Source organism: Mus musculus, chromosome 11 (assembly GCF_000001635.26).
Source record: "Mus musculus strain C57BL/6J chromosome 11, GRCm38.p6 C57BL/6J".
NCBI lineage: Eukaryota > Metazoa > Chordata > Mammalia > Rodentia > Muridae > Mus > Mus musculus.
Window position 1 is genome coordinate 71,117,082 of NC_000077.6, and position 23,749 is coordinate 71,140,830.

General features: G+C 40.2%; 1 protein-coding gene across 3 annotated transcripts in view; it reads right to left on the bottom strand.

Annotated features, from left to right (window-relative positions):
- The window catches only part of Nlrp1a (NLR family, pyrin domain containing 1A), a 53,773-nt gene that overhangs the window by 25,885 nt on the left and 4,139 nt on the right, over window positions 1-23,749 (bottom strand). For all 3 annotated transcript variants that reach the window (NM_001004142.2, XM_017314354.2, XM_017314355.1), the window contains one exon: window positions 5,510-7,190. In NM_001004142.2, the coding sequence (NP_001004142.2) occupies window positions 5,510-7,190 (1,681 nt within the window). The remainder of the gene's footprint in view (window positions 1-5,509; window positions 7,191-23,749) is intronic.

Consider the following 23,749-nt stretch of genomic DNA (forward strand, 5'->3'; position numbering starts at 1 on the left):
ATGTGTACTCCTTTGTTGATGGCTTAGTCTCTGGGAGCTCTGGGGGTCTGGTTGGTTGATATTGGTATTCTTCCTATGGAGTTACAAACCCTTTCAACTCCTTCAGTCCTTTAACTCCTCTATTGGGGATCCCACATTCAGTCCAATGATTGGCTGCTAACATCCACCTCTGTATTTGTAAGGCTCTGGCAGGGCTTCTCAGAAGACAGCAATATCAGGCTCTTTTCAGCACATACTTCTTGGCATCCACAATAGTGTCTGGGTTTATTAACTGTATATGGGATGAATCCTCAGGTGGGACAGTCTCTGGGTGGCCTTTCCTTCAGTCTCTGCTCTACACTTTATCTCCGTATTTACTCTTGTGAGTAATTTTGTTCTCTTTCTAAGAAGGACCAAAGCACCCATACTTTGGTCTTCCTTCTTATTGAGCTTCATGTGGTCTGTGAATTGTATCCTGGGAATTTGGAGCTTTTGAGCTAATATCCACTTATCAGTGAGTGCATACCATGTGTGTTCTTTTGTGATTGGGTTTTCTCACTCAGGATGATATTTTCTAGTTCTATCCATTTGCCTAGGAATTTCATGAATTCATTGTTTTTAATTGCTGAGTAGTATTCCTTTGTGTAAATGTACCACATTTTCTGTATCCATTCTCTGTTGAGGGACATCTGGGTTCTTTCTAGCTCGTGGCTATTCTAAATAAGGTTACTATGAACATAGTGGAGCATGTGTCCTTATTACATGTTGTAGCATTTTCTGGGTATATGTCCGGGAGTGGTATTTCTGGGTCCTCAGGTAGTACTATGTCCAATTTTCTGAGGAACTGCCAAACTGATTTCCAGAGTGTTTGTACCAGCTTGCAATCCCACCAACACTGGAGGAATGTTCCTCTTTCTCCACATCCTTGCCAGAATCTGCTGCCACCTGAGTTTTTGATCTTAGCCATTCTGACTGGTGTGAGGTGTTGAACATTTCTTTAGGTGCTTCTTAGCCATTTGATATTCCTCAGTTGAAAATTCTTTGTTTAGCTCTGTACCCCATTTTTAATAGGTTTATTTGGTTCTCTGGAGTCCAACTTCTTGAGTTCTTTGTATATATTTGACATTAGCCCTCTATCGGATGTAGGATTGGTAAAGATCTTTTCTCAATATGTTGGTTGCCTTTTTGTCCTATTGATAGTGACCTTTGCCTTACAGAAACTTTGCAATTTTATGAGGTCCCATTTGTCGATTGTTGATCTTAGAGCATAAGCCATTGGTGTTCTGTTCAGTAATTTCCCCCCTGTACCCATGTGTTCAAGGTTCTTCCCCTTTTTCTCCTCTATAAGTTTCAGTGTATCTGGTTTTATGTGGGGTTCCTTGATCCACTTGGACTTGAGCTTTGTACAAGGAGATAAGAATGGGTCGATTTGCTTTTTTCTACATGCTGACTGCCAGTTGAACCAGCACCATTTGTTGAAAATACTGTCTTTTCCCCACTGGATGGTTTTAGCTCCTTTGTCAAATATCAAGTTTGTGTGTGTGGGTTCATTACTGAGTCTTCAATTCTATTCCATAAATCTTTCTGACTGTCTCTGTACTAAAACCATGCAGTTTTTATCACTATTTCTCTGTAATACAGGTTGAGGTCATGGATGGTGATTCCCTCAAAAGTTCTTTTATTGTTGAGAATAGTTTTCGCTATCCTGGGTTTTTCAGTATTCCAAATGATTTTGCAAATTGCTCTTTTTAATTCTATGAAGAATTGATTTGGAATTTTGATGGGGATTTCATTGAATCTGTAGATTGCTTTTGGCAAGATGGCCATTTTTACTATATTAGTTCTGCTAATCCATGAGCATGGGAGATCTTTCCATCTTCTGAGATCTTCAATTTCTTTCTTCAAAGACTTGAAGTTCTTGTCATACAGATCTTTCACTTGCTTGGTTAGAGTCACATCAAGGAATGTAATATTATTTGTGACTATTGTGAAGGGTGTCATTTCCCCAATTTCTTTCTCAGCCTGTTTATCCTTTGAGTAGAGGAGGGCTACTACTGATTTGTTTGAGTTAATTTTATATCCCACCACTTTGCTGATGGCTTTAAAAAATTGTTTTTTTTTTTTTTTATCAGCTTTAGGAGTTCTCTAGTGGGGTTTTTGGGACCAATTAAGTATACTATCATACCATGTGCAAATAGTGATACTTTGACTTCTTTCCTTCCTATTTGTATCCCTTGATCCACCTTTGTTGTCTAAAAGCCCTAGCTAGAACTTCAAGTACTATGTTGAAGAGATAGGGAGAGAGTGTGCAGCCTTGTCTAGTCCCTGATCTTAGTGGGATTGCTTCCAGTTTCTCTCCATTTAGTTTGATGTTGGCTACTGGTTTGCTGTATATTGCTTTTACTATGTTTAGGTATGGGCCCTGAATTTCTGATCTTTACAAGACTTTTAACATGAAGGGATGCTGAATTTTGTCAAATGCTTTTTCAGCATCTAATGAAATGATCATGTGTATTTTTTTTCTTTGAGCTTGTTTATGTAGTGGATTCCTTTGATGGATTTCCATATATTGAACCATCTCTGCATCCCTGGGATGAAGCCTAGTTGATTGTGGTGAATGATCATTTTGATGTGTTCTTGGATTCGGTTGGCAAGAATTTTATTGAGTATTTTTGCATCAGTGTTCATAACAGAGATTGGTCTGAAGCTCCTTTTTTTGTTTGGTTTTTGTGCGGTTTAGGTGTAAGAGTAATTGTGGCTTCATAGACTGAATTGGGTAGTGTTCCTTCTGTTTCTATTTGGTGGAATAGTTTGAAGAGTATTGGTATTAGGTTTTCTTTAAAGGTCTGATATAATTCTCCACTAAATCCATCTTGTCCTGGGCTTTTTTTGACTGGGAGATGATTAATGACTGCTTCTATTTCTTTAGGGCTCTTGAGACTGGTTAGATGGTTTATGTGACACCGTTTTAACTTTGGCACCTTTTATGTGTCTAGAAAATTGTCCATTTCATCCAGATTTTCCAATTTAGTTGAGTATAAACTTTTGTAGTAGAATTTGATGAAATTTTTGAATTTCCATGGTTTTCATTGTTATGTTTCCCTTTTCATTTCTGATTTTATTAATTTGTGTACTGTCTCTGTGCTCTCTGGTTAGTCTGCTAAGGGTTTATCAATCTTATTGATTTTTCTCAAAGAACCAGCTCCTGGTTTGGTTGATTCTCTGTATAGTTCTTTTTGTTTCTATGTGGTTGATTTCAGACCTGAGTTTGATTATTTCCTGCCGTCTACTCTTCTTGAGTGTATTTGCTTCTCTTTGTTCTAGACATTTCAGGTGTGCTGTCAAGCTGTTAGTGTAAGCTCTCTCCAGTTTCTTTTTGGAGGCACTCAGACCTATGAGTTTTCCTCTTACCACTGCTTTCATTGTGTCTCACAAGTTTTGGTATGATGGGTCTTCATTTTCATTAAATTCTAAAAAGTCTTTAATTTCTTTCTTTCTTTCTTCTTTCTTTTTTAAAAAAGATTTATTTATTTATTATATGTAAGTACACTGTAGCTGTCTTCAGACACTTCAGAAGAGGGAGTCAGATCTTGTTACAGATGGTTGTGAGCTACCATGTGGTTGCTGGGATTTGAACTCAGGACCTTTAGAAGAGGAGTCAGTGCCCTTAACCTCTGAGCCATCTCTCCAGCCCCCTCTTTATTTTTTCCTTGACCATGTTATCATTGAGTAGAGAGTTGTTCAGTTTCTTATGTGTATGTGCACTTTACATTGTTTTTTTTTTTTGTTGTTGTTGGAATTTAAGACCAGCCTTAGTCTGTGGTGATCTGATAGGGTGCATGGGATTATTTCAATCTTCTTGTATCTGTTTTGTCACCAATTATATGGTCAATTTTGGAGAAGGTACCATGAGGTGCTAAGAATAAAGTATATTCTTTTGCTTTAGGATGAAATGTTCTATAAATATCTGTTATATCCATTTGGCTCATAATGTCTGTTAGTTTCATTGTGTCTTTGTTTAGTGTCTGTTTCCATGATCTGTCCATTGCCAAGAGTTGGGTGTTAAAGTCTCCCACTATTATTGTGTGGAGTGGGATGTGCACTTTCTGCTTTAGTAAAGTTTCTTTAATGAATTTGGGTGCTCTTGCATTTGGAGCATAGATATTCAGAATTGAGAATTCATCTTGGTAGATTTCTTCTTTGACCAATATGAAGTATCCTTCCTTATCCTTTTTTATAACTTTTGGTTAGAAATCCATTTGATTTGACATTAGAATGGCTACTCCAGCTTCTTTCTTGGGACCATTTACTTGGAAAATTGTTTTCCAGCCTTTTACTCTGAGGTAGTGTCTGTCTTTGTCCCTGAGGTGGGTTTCTTATATGCAGCAAAATCCTGGGTCCTGTTTAATCATCCAGTCTGTTAGTCTATGTCTTTTTATTGGGGGAATTGAGTCCATTGATATTAAGAGATATTAAGGAAAACTAATTGTACTTCCTGTTATTTTTGTTGTTAGAGTTGGGATTCTGTTCTTGTGACTATCTTCTTTTAGGTTTGTTGAATAATTACTTTCTTGCTTTTTCTAGGGAGTAGTTTCCCTCCTTGTGTTGGAATTTACCCTTTATTATCCTTTGAAGGGCTGGATTCATGGAAAGATATTGTGTGAATTTGGTTTTGTCGTGGAATACTTTGGTTTCTCCATCTATGGAGATTGAGAGTTTTGCTGGGTATAGTAGTCTGGGATGGCACTTACGTAAACACTCCCTTCCCTGATACCTGGTATATGCTTTGTCATGGCAAGAGTCACTCCCTATGTAATTAGAGTAGGTGGCTATTCTCTCTCCACTTCTCTGATCCTTGAATAGCAATTTTATTTCTCTTCTTGTAATTGATTGGTAGGCCATTGTATAAAATAAATACTTAATGAATATTTATAGGGTAAATCATGTAGAGGGAAGGAGTACATATATGGTACTAAGTAAGCTATGCTGTACAGCGGTGGCAAGCCCTGGAAGAAGTCTACCTTGCTGCTGGGATTGGCAGAAAGTTAGGGACCCTTTCAGGTGAGTGCCAGGGCCAGATTGCCTTTATTGACACATACAAATATTATCTGGGCAGTAAAACCATGGGAACAATAATAGATATGCATTCTTAGGTGATGGGAAAGATTTCAGGGCCAAGGTTATTTTAATGGGGATAGGAGATAGTGCCTACAGAAATGAGCTGTTTCTCAGAGAGAAAGCATGTTAAGAGGGAAGATTAGTAACTGTGGCCATTGGAACCCTGTGAAGGGTGAAGATGATTTGAATCAGAGAAGCTGCGTGTTCCTCACCTCGGTTCATGGTACCATCCCATGATCAAGCACACGGAAGAAAGAAGAGAAAGATGCTTCAATTCAGCAGTTAGAGGTTACTTAGGACCTGTACCCTGATACCCTATAACCAGCTAAGATGCTGCTGGTTCTTAGAACATGTGGGATCATGGGATTCACAGATAATCTGGAGAGTGGGTTGTGTCTAGATAGATACTCACAGAACCATCCCAGGGGCCGTAAACTTATGTCCCTGCTGTACCTTCCTGTTCAGCTGAAGACTCCTCACGTGACAGCAGAACTTAATGCAGAAAGTAACCACCATGAGGTCCATGTCTGTCTGTATCACCAGGTGCTTCACGTTTGTCTGCAACACTGTGTGTGCCAAATCATCTGGTCCAGGCACTATTGTTCCTTGCAGATCATGCATCACGTGTGTCAGGAGCTCCATATCCTGATTTTCATACAGACAGTGGAGCAAACCCAGGCAAGGTGGTTGATGGGGTTGGGATTTCCCTAGGATGTGCCATAGTAGTTTCAACTTTGTCTTTCCATGAAGGCTGCAGGAAAAGAGCTTTTCTATTTTTTTCAATTCCTCTTTACTCAAAAGACCAAATAAAAAACGCACAGTGGGTGCCTCAAACAGGTTTTGTCTTCCATACCTTTCTACCAGTGTTTCCACAATTCTGTCATTTTTCATATCAGCATGTCTTTCCTCACTATCATCCAAGATGTAGGACATTGCTGCAAAGAACTCCTGAAGACACAAGTGGGCAAAGCTGTAGCTCAGAGAGCTGGCCTGCTTTTGAAGGACACCAATCTTCAGGAAACTGGCAATGGCATGCTCATCTAACCCTTGCTTACAGAGATCGCTTTCACTGAACAGGGTCCTTCTTTGGCAGACCCCCTCAGCAGCCAGTGAGCAGAGGTCTCTGAGCTGGGTCCTCATGTGCTGCCCTGGGATCGTCAGGGAAAGGTATTTCAGGCAGAGTGCTGTGGTGGTCTGTGAGGTCAGTGAGAGCTCTCCACCCTGCTCCATCTGCTTTTTCAGGCAAGTGCAGACCAACCAGCACACCCAGGGAACTTCACACAGAGTCAGGAGCGCTGAGTTTGATTTAACTAATGTAAAAGTAGTAACTCCACCTTTTTTCTTCCCAAAATATTTGTAGAAATAGTTTTTCCGTTCAAACAAAGTGAATCCTAGGACTTCCACTTGACATGGCTGCTCCAGGGAAGGAATGAATTTCTGTAGAGCTGTGGTGCGAGTTGTGAGCAAGAAGGAAGCCCCAGGAAGGATGGATTTCCCAAGTAAACTGCCCAGCAGAGTGTGCACAGGCTGGGTTTGACTCCAGTGAAGACATAACTCAGGATTCTGGTCTGCTAAGACCCATGCTGGCTCATCTATGCCATCCAGAATGAAGAGCAACTTCTCAGGGTGAGACAGGATCTGCCTAATGGGAGCTGTGGGCACTTCCTGGCCTTGTACTATGAGCTCAGCCAGACTCAGCTGCTCATACTGGGCCAGCTCTCTGCAGCTGAAGAAGAAGACATGATGGAAGTCATTCCTGTAAAGCTTGCCTTCCTTCCAGGCTCTCTTCACAAGTCTGGCCAGTGTTGACTTCCCAATCCCAGCAGCTCCTTCTATTATGACTAATTGAGGCTTTTTCTGAGTACCTAAGTTTGGGCCAAATAAATCTTGGATGTCAATCATATGTGCTTCTTCTTCTGGTACACATGGATACCAGCTTTCCCTGACCAAGTTTTCTGAGCCTCTTTGGCACAATTTTTTAAAGAGTAGTAGTTTTGTGAAATTTTGGAACAGATTCTTGCTTTTTGATGACCATGTTAGAAGAGGGTAAAGAGCCTCTTTTACTTGCTTCGTACGTGCTCCTGGAAAGGTTCCTAAATGGAAGAGAAAGTTTGAACAGAAGTGTATACATTAGTGTTGTGTGTTCATTCAATTCTTCCTTCCTTCCTTCCTTCCTTCCTCCCTACTTTTTTTGATCCTTTATCATTTGGATACATTTAGACATCTGTCTAAACTGTACATCATACAGTCTGTGAGCATTGGAATATTCTGAACAGTGTAGTGCAGAAAATGCACATTTAGAGTAGAAGATTTTACTTCAAGTGGTCATGTGACTAATAATAATTCTGTCTGACTTTCATTCATGCCTCAGACATTTATAGATTTCTTACCCTGTGCCAGACATGCTCTTGAGGCTAAGAGTAAAGGGTGAGTTCACAGACATAACTCTGTCTTCATTCAGCCTACGAGACAATCCAGTAGCTCCACTGAGCTCATCTTTCCCATCTGTAATTTGGTGGCTGTGGTCTCTCCCTGTAGGTGGCCATGGAGCAGTGGGGAGATTACTGATAGTGGAGCTCCAGACAGATCATATGGATCTACCATTGTAGTTCTGACAACATCATTATGAAGTCCTGAGATTGTCTGTCTGACAGGAAGGTCTAGGAATGCCATAGAGTTCGTGTTTCAGGACATAGACTTGGTCCACTATTCCCAGGCCTTGCAATTTTGGCTGTATTTTGTACTGTTTTCCAGATAATTTTGGTAACAATAAGCCTTGTTTTTGGCTACTGTTTGAATGTATTTTGTCCCCTTTGAAACTCAGTTGCCAATATAGGAGTAAGGGGTAGTCAGGAGTAATGGATGCATGTCTAGTGTGCGTATTTAGAGCCTTGAGGCAGGCCTCTTAATAATTGACCAATATTTTTTCTTCTAGAAATGGACAAGCCATTGTGGGAAGGGGTATCTTTCTTTTCTGCAGGTACCTGTCTGTCTTTATATACCATTTTTGAGGCTAAGTAGTTTTCAGTCTTAGACTTTCAGCCTCCAGAACTATAATTAATATACAGGTTTGAAAAACCACTGAGAATGGTGCTGTAGCTCTATAATTCATCACTCAGAAGACAGAGACAGGAGAATCAGGATCTTACACCCAGTTTTTCCATATGGGGTATTTGAAATCATTCTAGGATATCAATCTATCATTCTATCAATCAGTCAGTTAATTAGTAACTCAATCAACCAATGAAAAAACAAGTATAAAAACATTTCCACTTAGAAATCAAAGAGATAGATAGGGCCTCCAGTAGATAGATAGGGCCTCAAGTGGAGGAACTGGGTTACTAATCCACAATCGAAATTCCTGACCCAGAATTGCTCCTGTCTAAAAGAACTGCAGGGACAAAAATGGAGAAGAGATTGAAGGAAAAGTGGTCCAATGACCAACCCAACTTCGACCCATCTCATGGTGTAGCATTAAGGCCTAACATTATTACTGATGTTTTGAAGTGCTTACAGACAGAAGTCTGGCAGGGGTGGTCTCTGAGAGGCCCTACCAGCAGCTGACTGAATCAGATGCAGATACTTACACCCAACCATTGGACTGAAGTTGGGGACCCCTATCATTGAATTAGGGGAAGGACTGAAGAAGCTGAAGGGGAGGGTGACCCAAAGGAAGACCAGCAGCCTTAACTAACCCAGATGCCAGGGAGCTGCTAGAGACCGAGCCACCAATCAGGAGCATACATGGGCTGGTCCAAGGCCCCTGGCACATATATAGCAAAGGTCTGCCTGGTTTGGCCTCAGTGGGAGAAGATGCGCTTAATCCTTAAGAGACTTGAGGATCCAGGGAAGGGGGGAAGGTCTGGTAGGGGGTACCCTTTCAGAGTCAAAGGGGAGGAAGAATGGGATGAGGAACTGTGGGAATGAGTCTGGGGGGCAATGACTGGAATGTAAATAAATAAAATAATTTTAAAAAGTCAAGAAACAAGAGGAGTGACAAAAGGAGAGATATGAAGCATGTACACAGATCTTAAGAGAGGAATTTAAATTTTCAATTAAGGAAAATTAGAGAAAGCCAACCAAAGGTTATTAGAAAACAAACTTTAGTCTATCTGGTTAGTATACAACAAAGACCTCCAGAAGATGATCATCCACTGGGTTATCAGGAATTTGAATGGCAATGTGTTAGAACTGAGGAGATTTAAGGTAAGTGTCACTAATTTTGGAATGCATTTGCCATTTGTAAAACAAATTCTGAGTTCTTGGGCTATTAAAAATAGAGCAAGCCCCTAAAGACTGGAAAAAAAATGGCAAGAGCAATAGTAGAGCTTGCTGTACATTTACAATGGTTCTTATGGTGGAGAGATGAGGCTAGGGAGATAGCATGACAAAAGAGAGCCAGAGGCAGAGAGATTTCACCATATCATCTGCTTGGTGAAGGTCGCTTTGCTGAGGTAGAGGTGCAGGCTGTATATGATGAAAAAAGTCTGGCATTGTGTTGATTGTCAGCTGTAAAGGCCTGGGACAAATTCACAGAATCAGGGAAAAGACTCGAACCATTTACTCAAGTCATGCAAGGTCCAAAAAAAACCTTCCCTGACTTTTTGCAAAGGCTGGCCTCAGCTGTGGAAAGGAGTGTATCAGATTCAGCAGCAAGAAAGGCAATAATCAAGACTTTAGACTTTGAAAATGCAAATTCTGAATGCAAGGAAGTGATCAGACCACCAAGAGCTGAAAGAAATGAAATTTCAAGACCTGTAAGTCATATAAAGTACTCAGAAATTGCTGGTTGTTTGTGAGCCTAGAGGCTGCCTGGGGCTGAGAATAAAGAAAAACAAACCCGGGTATGCCCCGTAGTTAAAACATTCCTGGGAACAGCTTGACCATAAGATAAGGAGGAATGTGAGGACATAACAGGGCTATCTGAACTGAGTAAACAACTCACAGAACTCTGACACCCTGCACGTACATGTAATTTTTCTGCTGATGTTTGAATAAGCCAATAGTTTATCACTATGCTGAATTCCACACCCCTAAGCTCCTTACCCCATAACCCCCCCTAGCTTTCGAGCCTCGTGGCCGACATCCGTTATCTCCTGTGTGGGATGCATGTCGGTCAGGTGCTCCGTCATTAAATTACCTCATGTAATTACATTAGGGTGGTCTATTCATGATTCTTTGGGTGCATCCCGAATCAGAAATTGAGTGGGGGTTTCCCCACTAGGTTCTATCAGAGCAGGGTCAACATCAATCAATGAGTAGATTAGACATACAGCTGATGTTGTATCTTGCTCACCTGATATGACTGTAATAGGAGAAGCTGCCACTAGACACCCAAAGATAACCCAAGATTTCAAATGTTTTAATTGTGGTGAGCAGGGTCATGTCAGAAATAACTGCAGAAAAAAACCCAAGGTAATTCCAAAAGGGGGCCTATGCCTTCTGGAGTATATCAAAGATGTGGCAAAGGTCGCCATTTGACTACGGAATGTAGAGCAACAACAGACAAATGGGGCAGAACTTTACCAAAAATCTCCCAGGGGGCCTTTTACAGGCCCCAATGCCAGGCAGAGAGAGTTCTCTTTTTCAGTACAATTTAATGTCACTGCTTCAAAAGCAGATGTGAGACCAGATAACAAGCCTGAGGCAAGTTTTATAGACAACTCAAAGAACCTAAAAGGGAGCTTTATAGACAGCTCAAAGAACCTAAAAGGGAGCCAAAAATGAGTATTTTGGCAAACTTCTATAGAGGATCAAAGGCCAAAACTAACAATGCAAGTAAACAATATTGAGATTGAAGGAATAGTTGACACTGGAGTAGATGTCACCATTATCTCTCTAAAATATTGGTCTGCAAGTTGGCCACTTCAAGAAGTAGACATCCAATTCTGAGGAGTTGGAATTTTATTCCAAATAAAGCAAAGCACCAGATGGCTTAAATGTATAGGACCAGAAGGTCAGGTAGGAAAAGTGAGGCCATATGTAGCTGATATAGCCATTAACTTATGGGGGAAGAGATTTATTACATCAGTGGAAAACACAAATTAATATCCCCTTGGTTTCAGTGTTGCCATGAAACCAGCCAGGCTCCTAATAAAAATTTTTAGTTAGTTAAGAGTTCGTTATCAAAGGTAGTTATAGACTACCCAAGCAGTCCATAAACAAAATATAGCAGAGGCTGACAATTTAGCTCTACCCAAAGGAGCTGGGGCTGATAAGACACTAACAGCCTTACCACTAAGGTGGTTGACTGACCAACCCATTTGGATTGATCAATGGTCTATGACAAAAGAAAAAGTACAGGTATTAGAACAGTTAGTCCAGGAGCAGCTGGAGGCTCAGCATATAGAGGAGTCTTCCAGCCCTTGGAATTCTCCAGTATTTGTCATTAAAAAAAATTGGGCAAATGGAGGATGTTGACAGATCTGAGTGATTAATAAGATTATTCAGCCAGTGAGTTTCTTGCAGCCTGGAAAATCCCATTGCCTTCCTTGTGTCTAAGGAATGGGCTATCATAGTGAGTGATCTAAAAGATGGATTTTTCACAATTCCTCTACATGAACACGATAAGGAAAGGTTTGCTTTCTCGATACCTACCTTCAATAGAGATCGCCCAATAAAAAGATATCATTGGAAAGTCCTGCCACAAGGAATGTTATATAGCCCTACATCATGTCAATATTTTTACAAAAGCCATTAGAGATGATTTGCAAACAATTTCCCAAATCCATTATTTATCATTTTATGGATGACAACCTATTGGCGGATCCAGATATAAATGTCCTGGAAAGAATGTTTGATGAAGTAATAAAAAAAAAAACAACTTGTTTTGCTGGGTATTGCAAATTGCCCCTGAAAAATTCAAAGAGGGGATTCTATTAATTATCTAGGGTATAAAATAAGTCTGCAAAAGGTTAGGCCACAAAGGGAGCAAATGAGAAGAATCCAGTTAAGGACCCTTAATGATTTTCAGAAGCTACTGGGAGATATTAACTGGCTGTGGCCTGCAATTGGTTTGGCCACTCAAGAGCTAAGCAAGTTATTTCAAACCTTACAAGGTGATAAAGATTTAAGTAGCTCAAGGAAATTATCAGCCAAAGCTGAGAAGGAGTTAGTTATGGTAGAAAGGAAATTGATTCAAAGATGGCCTACATCTTAGTCATCTTACCTTCTACTTATTCTCATGCAGAGGGAAGATTATATCTTAGAATGGATATTTTTAGCACATAAACAGAGTAAAAAAACTAAAAACCTACACTGAGAAAGTCTCTGAATTGGTACTAAAAGGAAAAATGAGACTTTGACAATTAGTCAGAATGGATCCAGCTGAAATTGTGTTGTCTTTTACTAATGCAGAAATTGCCTTGTTATGGGCACAAGATAAATATTGGCAAAGAGCATGCAGTAATTTCTTGAGAGAGATTAACAACAGATATCCTAAAAGCATGTGGCTTGAGTTCATAAAAAGAACTAATTGGATTCTCCCTCGGATAATAAAAGGAACTCCAATATCTGGAGCCCCTACATTTTACACTGATGCCAGTAAATCAGGAAAGGCAGAACATAAATCAGAAGATGTAAGTAAGGTAGTTGAGAGCCCCTATAAGTCAGTTCAAAAATCTGAATTATATGCAATCCTTATTCTGTTGTCAGATTTTCAAGAGTCTCTTAATATAGTAACTGACTATCAATATGCAGAAAGCATGGTTTTACACATAGAGACAGACTGCTGAACTTATTCAGGATGATCCTGAATTGACTTTTCTATTTATTCAGCTACAACAAATGATCAGAAATAGGAGTTATCCACTATATATAAGAAGCATAAGATCCCATACAGGTCTTCCAGGCTCTCTGATGCAAGGTGATGAAGGCTGAAGACTGATGTTCCCACATTTTGATGAATGAGGAACTGTCCAGATGATCAGCAGTCTCTATAAACTGGCCAAGTTTTGCAGCTATGTTTTGTGCTCCTCATAATTTTAGATAATATTAGTTGTTCTCAGACTTCTGATGTGTTGAAGACTGGTTGTAGTCTCACAGCCAGTTGACGCTGTTTAGCATTGAGAAAGATGATAGAGATTTGAGAGGATGGTTTTCAGATGGTATACAGTCTAAAACCAGGACATATGTTAGGTGTAGAATTATAAGACTTTTAAATTAGGATAGATGGTAAGGTGCTTTATCTAATTGACAAAATTGATGAACTGGGTGCTAAGTTTATCTTACACTTATAAATTGTAGAATGGTAATAGTTGTACTCAAATTATATCTGAGAGAAAAAAAGCCTTTTAATTGGAAAAACAGGGAATGTTGTGGATTGCCCTGGTGCTGTTTGTATTTAGATGCTAATCTGCTTCTCCAAAGGGACTGCCTCTGACTTAGAATGAATCACATACTCAGGTGACTTCATGTGAACCTTCCCCCTCATTTTAACTTGTAAAATAAAGGCTAGAGCCAGTGACTGGGCAGTGGAAGGAAAAAGTGGAGCAAAAGGTTTTAGAGAAAGAGAGAGAGATATGAGGAGGAGATGAGGAGAGGAAGAAGTGAGAGGAAGATTGAAGAAGAGGAGGTGGAAAGAAAACAGATCAGAAACACATGGCCTAGAGAAACCGCAAGTTATAAGGGATCTCATAGCTGGAGAATATAGTAGTGTAGTGGTAGAACTGCCCAATGTAGGCACACAGCATGTATTCATTTTAATTGAGTTGTGTTTTCATTGCACAGGGTTATTTGGGTTGGAAATTTACTGCTACACACTCACATGTACATGCACGATGTGGCCCCCCACTCGAATATGCTGTCACACATGCAAACATACATATACATATATATGCTCACTACACATACACATAAAAAAGAACAAGGCTCATAAAAACTCACATAAAGTAGATGGAAGAAATATTTTTAAAGTAGATGTGAAATATTTTACTTAGTGAGTTATCTATTGCTGCCAGAGACAAATGTCACAACTTTTCTGTCATATATGTATTCTAGCTCTACATATTTTTTATTTTCATGTTTAATTTTTCAAATATTTCTGTTAAGTTCTTGAAAGTTTTCTACTTACACCCAACATTCCCATGATTCCCACCTTTCTCTAGTCCCAGTGCACTTCTTCTGAGTCCTCTCCTTCCCTTTCAGATTTAGACTCATTTTTAAATCTGTCTTGGTTTGAGTTCCTTCCAGTGAAGATGCTGGATGAAGTTTGTGTTCTCATCACAATCTGGAGGATGAATCCTCAGCTGTGCTGGTTGGAGGAAGCAAGAGTAGGGCAGGAGAGGTGAAGCTCGGCAAGGTGCTCAGTGGCAAACTGCAGAGCGCGCTAAATGGAGAACAAATGTCTGGGTTTGGCAATTTCCATTGCCAGGACAGAAAATAGAGACTGGGTAGTACATAACACACAGATTCTGATGAGTCCTGTTAGTGCTGCTGTTATGTATATGTGTGTAATGCTGACCAAGATTAAATAACCTATGAGGGACTCATCTCTGGAGAAGACCGATTCTCTCTCTCTCTCTCTCTCTCTCTCTCTCTCTCTCTCTCTGTCTCTCTCTCTCTCTGTCTCTCTCTCTCTCTCTCAGCAGCCATTAATTGCCTGTAGTTTTTCATCTAGAAGTGGGGACATATAAAGCTTGTTTGGAGTGTTTCTAGAGGTCAGGAAACTCTAATGAGCCCAAGAGACGCTTTGGGTAAAAGGACTTGAGGGGTGCAAATAGAGTAGAACACTTCTCATAATGAAAATTGGGTTCAAAGTTGAAGAGAGGATAATGATTGTTTGACAAAGGAGAGGAGTAGGTAGGTATTGATTAACCCAGATTAATAATGTATGAAAGTTCCTTATGGAAAACAACTAGTTTGACCTTAATCAGAAATATACCTTAAGCCCTTCCGGTCCACACCAACACAGGGCTATCTTGGGCGTGGAGTCTGTGGACACCCGCAAGGTACCCACAGGACCCTCCATGGGATCTTAAGACCTCTGGTGAGTGGAACACAGCTTCTGCTCCAATCCAATCGCCCGGGACCTGTGACTACATTAATTAGGGAAGCAGAAAACCCAGTCTGATCAGGGGCACAAGTCACTTCCTGTCCATGCCAGCACCGGGCTACTTTGGGCGCGGAGTCTGCGAACACCTGCAAGGTACCCACAAGACCCTCCACAGGATCTCAAGACCTCTGGTGAGTGGATCACAACTTCTGCCAGGAGGCAGGTTCGAACACCAGATATCTGGGCACCTTCCCTGCAAGAGGAGAGCTTGCCTGCAGAGAGTACTCTGAACAATGAAACTCAGGAGAGAGCTAGTCTCCCAGGTCTGCTGACAGAGGCTAACATAATCACCTGAGGAACAAGCTCTAACCAGAGACAACTACAACAACTAACTCCAGAGATTACCAGATGGTGAAAGGCAAACGTAAGAATCTTACTAACAGAAACCAAGACCACTCACCATCATCAGAATGCAGCACTCCCACCCCACCCAGTCCTGGGCACCCCAACACACCTGAAAAGATAGTCCCTGATTTAAAAACATATCTCATGATGATGGTAGAGGACATCAAGAAGGACTTTAATTAATAACTCACTTAAAGAAATACAGGAGAACACTGCTAAACAGGTAGAAGACCTTAAAGAGGAAGTACAAAAATAGCTTAAAGAATTGCAGGAAAACACTACCAAACAGGTGATGGAATTGAATAAAACCATCCAAGACCTAAAAAGGGAGGTAGACACAATAAAGAAAACCCAAAGTGAGGCAACGCTAGGGATAGAAAACCCAGGAAAGAAATCTGGAACCATAGATGCAAGCATCAGCAACAGAATACAAGAGATGGAAGAGAAAATCTCAGGTGTAGAAGATTCCATAGAGAACATCTACACAACAATCAAAGAAAATACAAAATGCAAAAAGATCCTAACTCAAAACATCCAGGAAATCCAGGACACAATGAGAAGACCAAACCTATGGATAATAGGAGTAGATGAGAATGAAGATTTTCAACTTAAAGGGCCAGCAAATATCTTCAACAAAATTATAGAAGAAAACTTCCCAAACCTAAAGAAAGAGATGCCATGAACATACAAGAAGCCTACAGAACTCCAAATAGACTGGACCAGAAAAGAAATTCCTCCTGACACATAATAATCAGAACAACAAATGCACTAAATACAGATAGAATATTAAAAGAAGTAAGGGAAAAAGGTCAAGTAACATATAAAGGCAGGCCTATCAGAATTACACCAGACTTTTCACCAGAGAGTATGAAAGCCAGAAGAGCCTGGACAGATGTTATACAGATACTAAGAGAACACAAATGCCAGCCCAGGCTACTATACCCAGCCAAACTCTCAATTACCATAGATGGAGAAACCAAAGTATTCCACGACAGAACCAAATTCACACATTATCTTTCCACGAATCCAGCCCTTCAAAGAATAATAACAGAAAAAAACCAATACAAGGACGGAAACCATGCCCTAGAAAAAGCAAGAAAGTAATCCCTCAACAAACCAAAAAGAAGACAGCCACAAGAACAGAATGCCAACTCTAAAAACAATAATAACAGGAAGCAACAATTTCTTTTCCTTAATATCTCTTAATATCAATAAATTCAATTCCCCAATAAAAAAACATAGACTAACAGACTGGCTACACAAACAGGACCCAACATTCTGCTGCTTACAGGAAACCCAACTCAGGGAAAAAGACAGACACTACCTCAGAGTGAAAGGCTGGAAAACAATTTTCAAGCAAATGGTCTGAAGAAACAAGCTGGAGTAGCCATTCTAATATCGAATAAAATCGATTTCCAACCCAAAGTTATCAAAAAAGACAAGGAGGGAAACTTCATACTCATCAAAGGGAAAATCCTCCAAGAGGAACTCTCAATTCAGAATATCTATGCTCCAAATGCAAGGGCAGCAACATTCATTAAAGAAACTTTAGTAAAGCTCAAAGCACACATTGCACCTCACATAATAATAGTGGGAGACTTCAACACACCACTTTCATCAATGGACAGATCATGGAAACAGAAACTAAACAGAGACACAGTGAAACTAACAGAAGATATGAAACAAATGGACTTAACAGATATCTACAGAACATTTTATCCTAAAACAAAAGGATATACCTTCTTCTCAGCACCTCATGGTACCTTCTCCAGAGTTGACCATATAATTGGTCACAAAACAGGCCTCAACAGATACAAAAATATTGAAATTGTCCCATGCATCCTATCAGACCACCATGGACTGATCTTCAATAACAACATAAATAATGGAAAGCCAACATTCAAGTGGAAAATGAACAACACTCTTTTCAATGATACCTTGGTCAAGGAAGGAATAAAGAAAGAAATTAAAGACTTTTTAGAGTTCAATGAAAATGAAGCCACAACATACCCAAACTTATGGGACACAATGAAAGCATTTCTAAGAGGGAAACTCATAGCTCTGAGTGCCTCCAAAACGAAACTAGAGAGAGCACACAATAGCAGCTTGATAACACACCTAAAAGCTCTAGAAAAAAAGGAAGAAAATTCACCCAAGAGGAGTAGACAGCAGGAAATAATCAAACTCAGGGGCGAAATCAACCAAGTGTAAACAAGAAGAACTATTCAAAAATCTACCAAACGAGGAGCTGGTTCTTTGAGAAAATCAACAAGATAGATAAACCCTTAACCAGACACACGAGAGGGCACAGGGAAAGCATCCTAATTAACAAAATCAGAAATGAAAAGGGAGACATAGCAACAGATCCTGAAGAAATCCAAAACACCATCATATCCTTCAACAAAAGGCTATACTCAACAAAACTGGAAAACCTGGACGTAATGAACAAACTTCTAGACAGATACCAGGTACCAAAGTTAAATCAGGATCCAGTTAACGATCTAAACACTCCCATAGCCCCTAAAGAAATAGAAGCAGTCATTAATAGTCTCCCAACCAAAAAAAGCCCAGGACCAGATGGGTTTAGTGCAGAGTTCTATCAGACCTTCAAAGAAGATCTAATTCCAGTTCTGCACAAACTATTTCACAAAATAGAAGTAGAAGGTACTCTACCCAACTCATTCTATGAAGCCACAATTACTCTGATACCTAAACCACAGAAAGATCCAACAAAGATAGAGAACTTCAGACCAATTTCCCTTATGAATATCGATGCAAAAATACTCAATAAAATTCTTGCTAACCGAATCCAAGAATACATTAAAACAATCATCCATCCTGACCAAGTAGGTTTTATTTCAGGGATGCAGCGATGGTTTAATATATGGAAATCCATCAACGTATTCCATTATATAGACAAACTCAAAGACAAAAACCACATGATCATCTCCTTAGACTCGGAGAAAGCATTTGACAAAATCCAACACCCATTCGTAATAAAAGTCTTGGAAAGATCAGGAATTTAAGGCCTATACCTAAACACGATAAAAGCAATCTACAGCAAACCAATAGCCAATATCAAAGTAAATGGTGAGAAGCTGGAAGCAGTCCCACTAAAATCAGGGACTAGACAAGGCTGCCCACTTTCTCCCTACCTATTCAACATTGTACTTGAAGTCCTAGCCAGAGCAATTCGACAACAGAAGGAGATGAAGGGGATATAAATTGGAAAAGAAGAAGTCAAAATATCACTTTTGCAGATGATATGATAGTATATATAAGTGACCCTAAAAATTCCACCAGAGAACTCCTAAACCTGATAAACAGCTTCGGTGAAGTAGCTGGATATAAAATTAACTCAAACAAGTCAATGGCCTTTCTCTATACAAAGAATAAACAGGCTGAGAAAGAAATTAGGGAAACAACACTCTTCTCAATAGTCACAAATAATATAAAATATCTTGGCATGACTCTAACTAAGGAAGTGACAGATCTGTATGGTAAGAACTTCAAGTCTCTGAAGAAAGAAATTAAAGAAGATCTCAGAAGATGGAAAGATCTCCCATGCTCATGGATTGGCAGGATCAACATTGTAAAAATGGCTATCTTGCCAAAAGCAATCTACAGATTCAATGCAATCCCCATCAAAATTCCAGCTCAATTCTTCAACGAATTAGAAAGAGCAATCTGCTAATTCATCTGGGATAACAAAAAACCGAGGATAGCAAAAACTCTTCTCAAGGATAAAAGAAACTCTGGTGGAATCACAATGCCTGATCTAAAGCTTTAATACAGAGCAATTGTGATAAAAACTGCATGGTACTGGTATAGTGACAGACAAGTAGACCAATGGAATAGAATTGAAGACCCAGAAATGAACCCACACACCTATGGTCACTTGAACTTTGACAAGTGAGCTAAAACCATCCAGTGGAAGAAAGACAGCATTTTCAACAAATGGTGCTGGCACAACTGGTGGTTATCATGTAGAAGAATGAGAATTGAATCATTCCTATTTCCTTGTACTAAGGTCAAATCTAAGTTGATCAAGAAGCTCCACATAAAACCAGAGACACTGAAACTTATAGAGGAGAAAGTGGGGAAAAGCCTCGAAGATATGGGCACAGGGGAAAAATTCCTGAATAGAACAGCAATGGCTTGTGCTGTAATATTGAGAATTGACAAATGGGACCTCATGAAACTGCAAAGCTTCTGTAAGGCAAAAGACACTGTCAATAAGACAAAAAGGCCACCAACAGATTGGGAAAAGATCTGTTGAGGGGTACTACCTCTCCCGAGCATATATCCAGAGGATGTTCCAACTAGTAAGAAAGACACATGCTCCACTATGTTCATAGCAGCCTTATTTATAATAGCCAGAAGCTGGAAAGAACCTAGATGCCCCTCAATAGAGGAATGGATACAAAAAGTGTGGTACATTTACACAATGGAGTACTACTCAGCTATTAAAAAGAATGAATTTATGAAATTCTTAGGCAAATGGTTGGACCTTGTGGGCATTATCCTGAGTGAGGTAACACAATCACAAAAGAACTCAAATGATATGTACTCACTGATAAGTGGATATTAGCCCAGAAACTTAGAATACCCAAGATATAAGTTACAATTTGCAAAACACATGAAACTCAGGAATAACGAAGACCAAAGTGTGGACACTTTGCCCCTTCTTAGATTTGGGAACAAAACACCCATGGAAGGAGTTACAGAGACAAAGTTTGGAGCTGAGACGAAAGGATGGACCATCTAGAGACTGCCATATCCAGGGATCCATCCCATAATCAGCCTCCAAATGGTGACACCATTGCATACACTAGCAAGATTTTGCTGAAAGGAACCTGATATAGCTGTCTCTTGTGAGACTATGCCAGGGCCTAGCAAACACATAAGTGGATGCTCACAGTCAGCTATTGAATGGATCACAGGGCCCCCAATGGAGGAGCTAGAGAAGGTACCCAAGGAGCTAAAGCGATCTGCAACCCTATAGGTGGAACAACATTTTGAACTAACCAGTACCCTGCAGCTCTTGTCTCTAGCTGCATATGTATCAAAAGATGGCCTAGTAGGCCATCACCGGAAAGAGAGGCCCATTGGACATGCAAACTTTCTATGCCCCAGTGCAACGGAATGCCAGGGCCAAAAAGTGGGAGAGGGTGGGTAGGGGAGTGGAAGGGGGAGGATATGGGGGACTTTTGGGATATATATGAAATATACCTTAAATAAATGTAGACTATTGAGCAATGAGCTTACAGTCCTGAGAAGACATGAGTTAATAAATTAAAATCCAAGTGCCAAGCATGGAGTACCTCCCAAAGTTTTACTGGTCATGGAGGAAGCAGTAACTCCAAAGACAGAAGACAAAGAAGCCTGTTGCCATTGTTCTTCAGAGTCTAAAGGAAGTAGACTTACACCCTGATGCTGAAGACATCACATATTTTTTGTTACAAGACCTAAAGAACCCAAGTTAGAACAGTCATGTCATTTCATCTATGCTGGGTAGGTTTTCATAGTCCTAGGACATGGTATGAGGCCACTTGGGGAGAAAAACCATCAATGGAATTAATCTCTAGTGGTGAGCCTGAATGCTACAATACTGATCCGCTAGGGAAGTCATGCTCACTAGTGCAGTAGTTGCATGAAGATTATAAGGTAACCAACAGTTCTATGATTATTATTGAGGAATTTCTGATTAGATTTGAATTCCACAGGGGGGAATTCTTTCCTAGTACTGTAAATGTGGTCTAAAGCCCATGGTGTAGGAGGTCATGGGCCCTAGGAGAGGATCTATCTCTGTTGTTTTGCTAAATGGACATATTGTTTAACTGCCTTTTGAATATTTTTATACTCAGAGATTAACGTAAACCTTGTCCAAATAAGCTTCTTTGTGCAGTGGTCAGCAATTAACATAGAGACTCAGAGTAAAAATTGTGATTAAATGTGTGTTGAGTACTTGGCCCTAAGTGGAATATCTAAGTGGGATTAGCAAGGCTCTGGGAACACTTCAGGTGAGTTGGCAGAAAGAATGAAAGAGCAGAAGGATAGGAAGGAGTGCAGTGAGATGTGCTTTTCTGAACATTACATGACTGTTGTACTCACGAACTCAATACAGATACAGTTGCTTGCGCAAGATGTGTACAAGTATAACCGAAAATAGTCTATCAGGTAGCATTGACTGGACTGAGAGGTTTAAGTCAACAATGAGTAGCAGATAAATCAATGCCAATGATAACATCAACAAAACAAAAAGGGGAGAGGACATGAGAATGGGAGGGTGTGTGGTGGAGGGTGTTCTGGGGGAGTTGGGAGTGGATATGATCAAGCTACAGTGTATAAAGTATGAAGTTTTCAAACAAAACAAATTCATACTAGACCTGTAGAACCAAACATAGCACCCCTCCACTGTGGTTACTGCTCAGCAGCTACCAGTGATTCTGATCTCCTTCTGACTCTCCCCTCTACGTGGGACACACCTGGTTATACTTTATCTCATCCGGGTGGTATAGCAACAAATAATCTACCTGAACTCTCTATCATTGCCAACCCCCATACCTTAAGCATGCAATCCTAATAGTTCTGCAGTTGCTTCAGAGGGATCATGACCTCCTGGTTCTTCTCTCTTTGGCATTTACTAGATCATAGAACTGTCTCCACTCTTGTCCAGTCATATGTCACAGAGACAAAAATTTTAAACTACACATTCTCTGTGTGCTCCCTGACACAGCCATCAGACAACTCTGGTCAACCCATGACTGTATGCATCACATCTATCCTTCAGACTCACCCTGTGCTCAGGCTCTGCCTGGTGATTCTGTCTGCCCCTGCCAAGATTTCACCCTCTCCAACCACCAGATCCACCCCAGGTCCTACAAGCAGAATTGCAAACCAGACTGGAGAGGTCCATCTGCACTCTTTTTTTAAATTAGGTATTTATTTCATTTACATTTCCAATGCTATCCCCCAAAAGTCCCCCACCCACTTCCCCACCCACCCACTCCCAGTTCTTGGCCCTGGTGTTCCCCTGTACTGAGGCATATAAAGTTTGCACGACCAATGGGCCTCTCTTTCCACTGATGGCCGACTAGGCCATCTTCTGATACATATGCAGCTAGAGACTCGAGCTCGGGGGGTAGGGGTACTGGTTAGTTCATATTGTTGTTCCACCTATAGGGTTCCATCTTCACTCTTTTTAACCCCAGGTTCAGGCTGGGTAATACATCCTGTGTGTCAGCCCAACTTGGTATGTCCATATCAGACATAGAACAAAAACAAAAGAACAAAACCCATATGCCCAGGTCTCATTGCAATAGCAAAAAGAAAAATCAAGACAACATTTGCTGCCTCCCAATCCACCAGTCCATAGAAATGGTGAGAATTACCAAAATGAACCAAGTTACAGAGCTTAGTGGCAATCATAGTCCTCAGAGAGTTAGGGAGTTAAAAGAAGGCAGAGACAAAGAGCTCAAATGAACTTGATGAGAATGAACTCAAAGATGGTAGGTGCCCAAGTGATGTGCAAGCAAACAAGAACACAGTACTGAACGAAACAACAATGATTTAAACCTGTGATTTGAAAACTGAATTCAAAAGAGATAGGAATAACGAAAAAACTCGACTGGATTAAGATCAAATTGAAAAACAGCAACAAAACTAAAAAATTCAAAGAAAGTCTTATAATCAGAACGAATCAAGTAGAGGATAGACTATAAAGTATAGGATTTAGACCACATAAGTAAATAATATTTTAAAAATTGATAAAAAACTCAGATGAACATGTAGGAAATGTTAGGACATCCCTAAATGACTAATCTTATAGCTACAGGCAAAAGTGAATGGGTGGATGGGACTCTCAGGTCAATGTACAGACCAGATCTTCAATAAGATCACAGAAATCACGAAAGACCAACTCATATAGGTACAAGAAGAAAAATAAAGAACGAACAAATGAGCACACAAAAGAGAAAAGCAACTTCCTATACAGATAGTAGAGGTTACCGAATACTACAAGTTGTGCACATAAGTCATATCTGATGGCAAAGTCATCAGACTGATATGAAGCCAGAGAGGGGAAGACAGAGGAATCAATTTGTTTCCTAGTATTGGTGGATATGGAGCATGCAGTATTCATTTTCTGTAACCAGGCAAGGCTTCCAGTTGTGGGACTGGGAAACCAACCCACCCACAAAACCTTTGACCCACAAGCTGTCCTTCCTGCAAGATGTGCTTGTGGGAGTGGCCAAT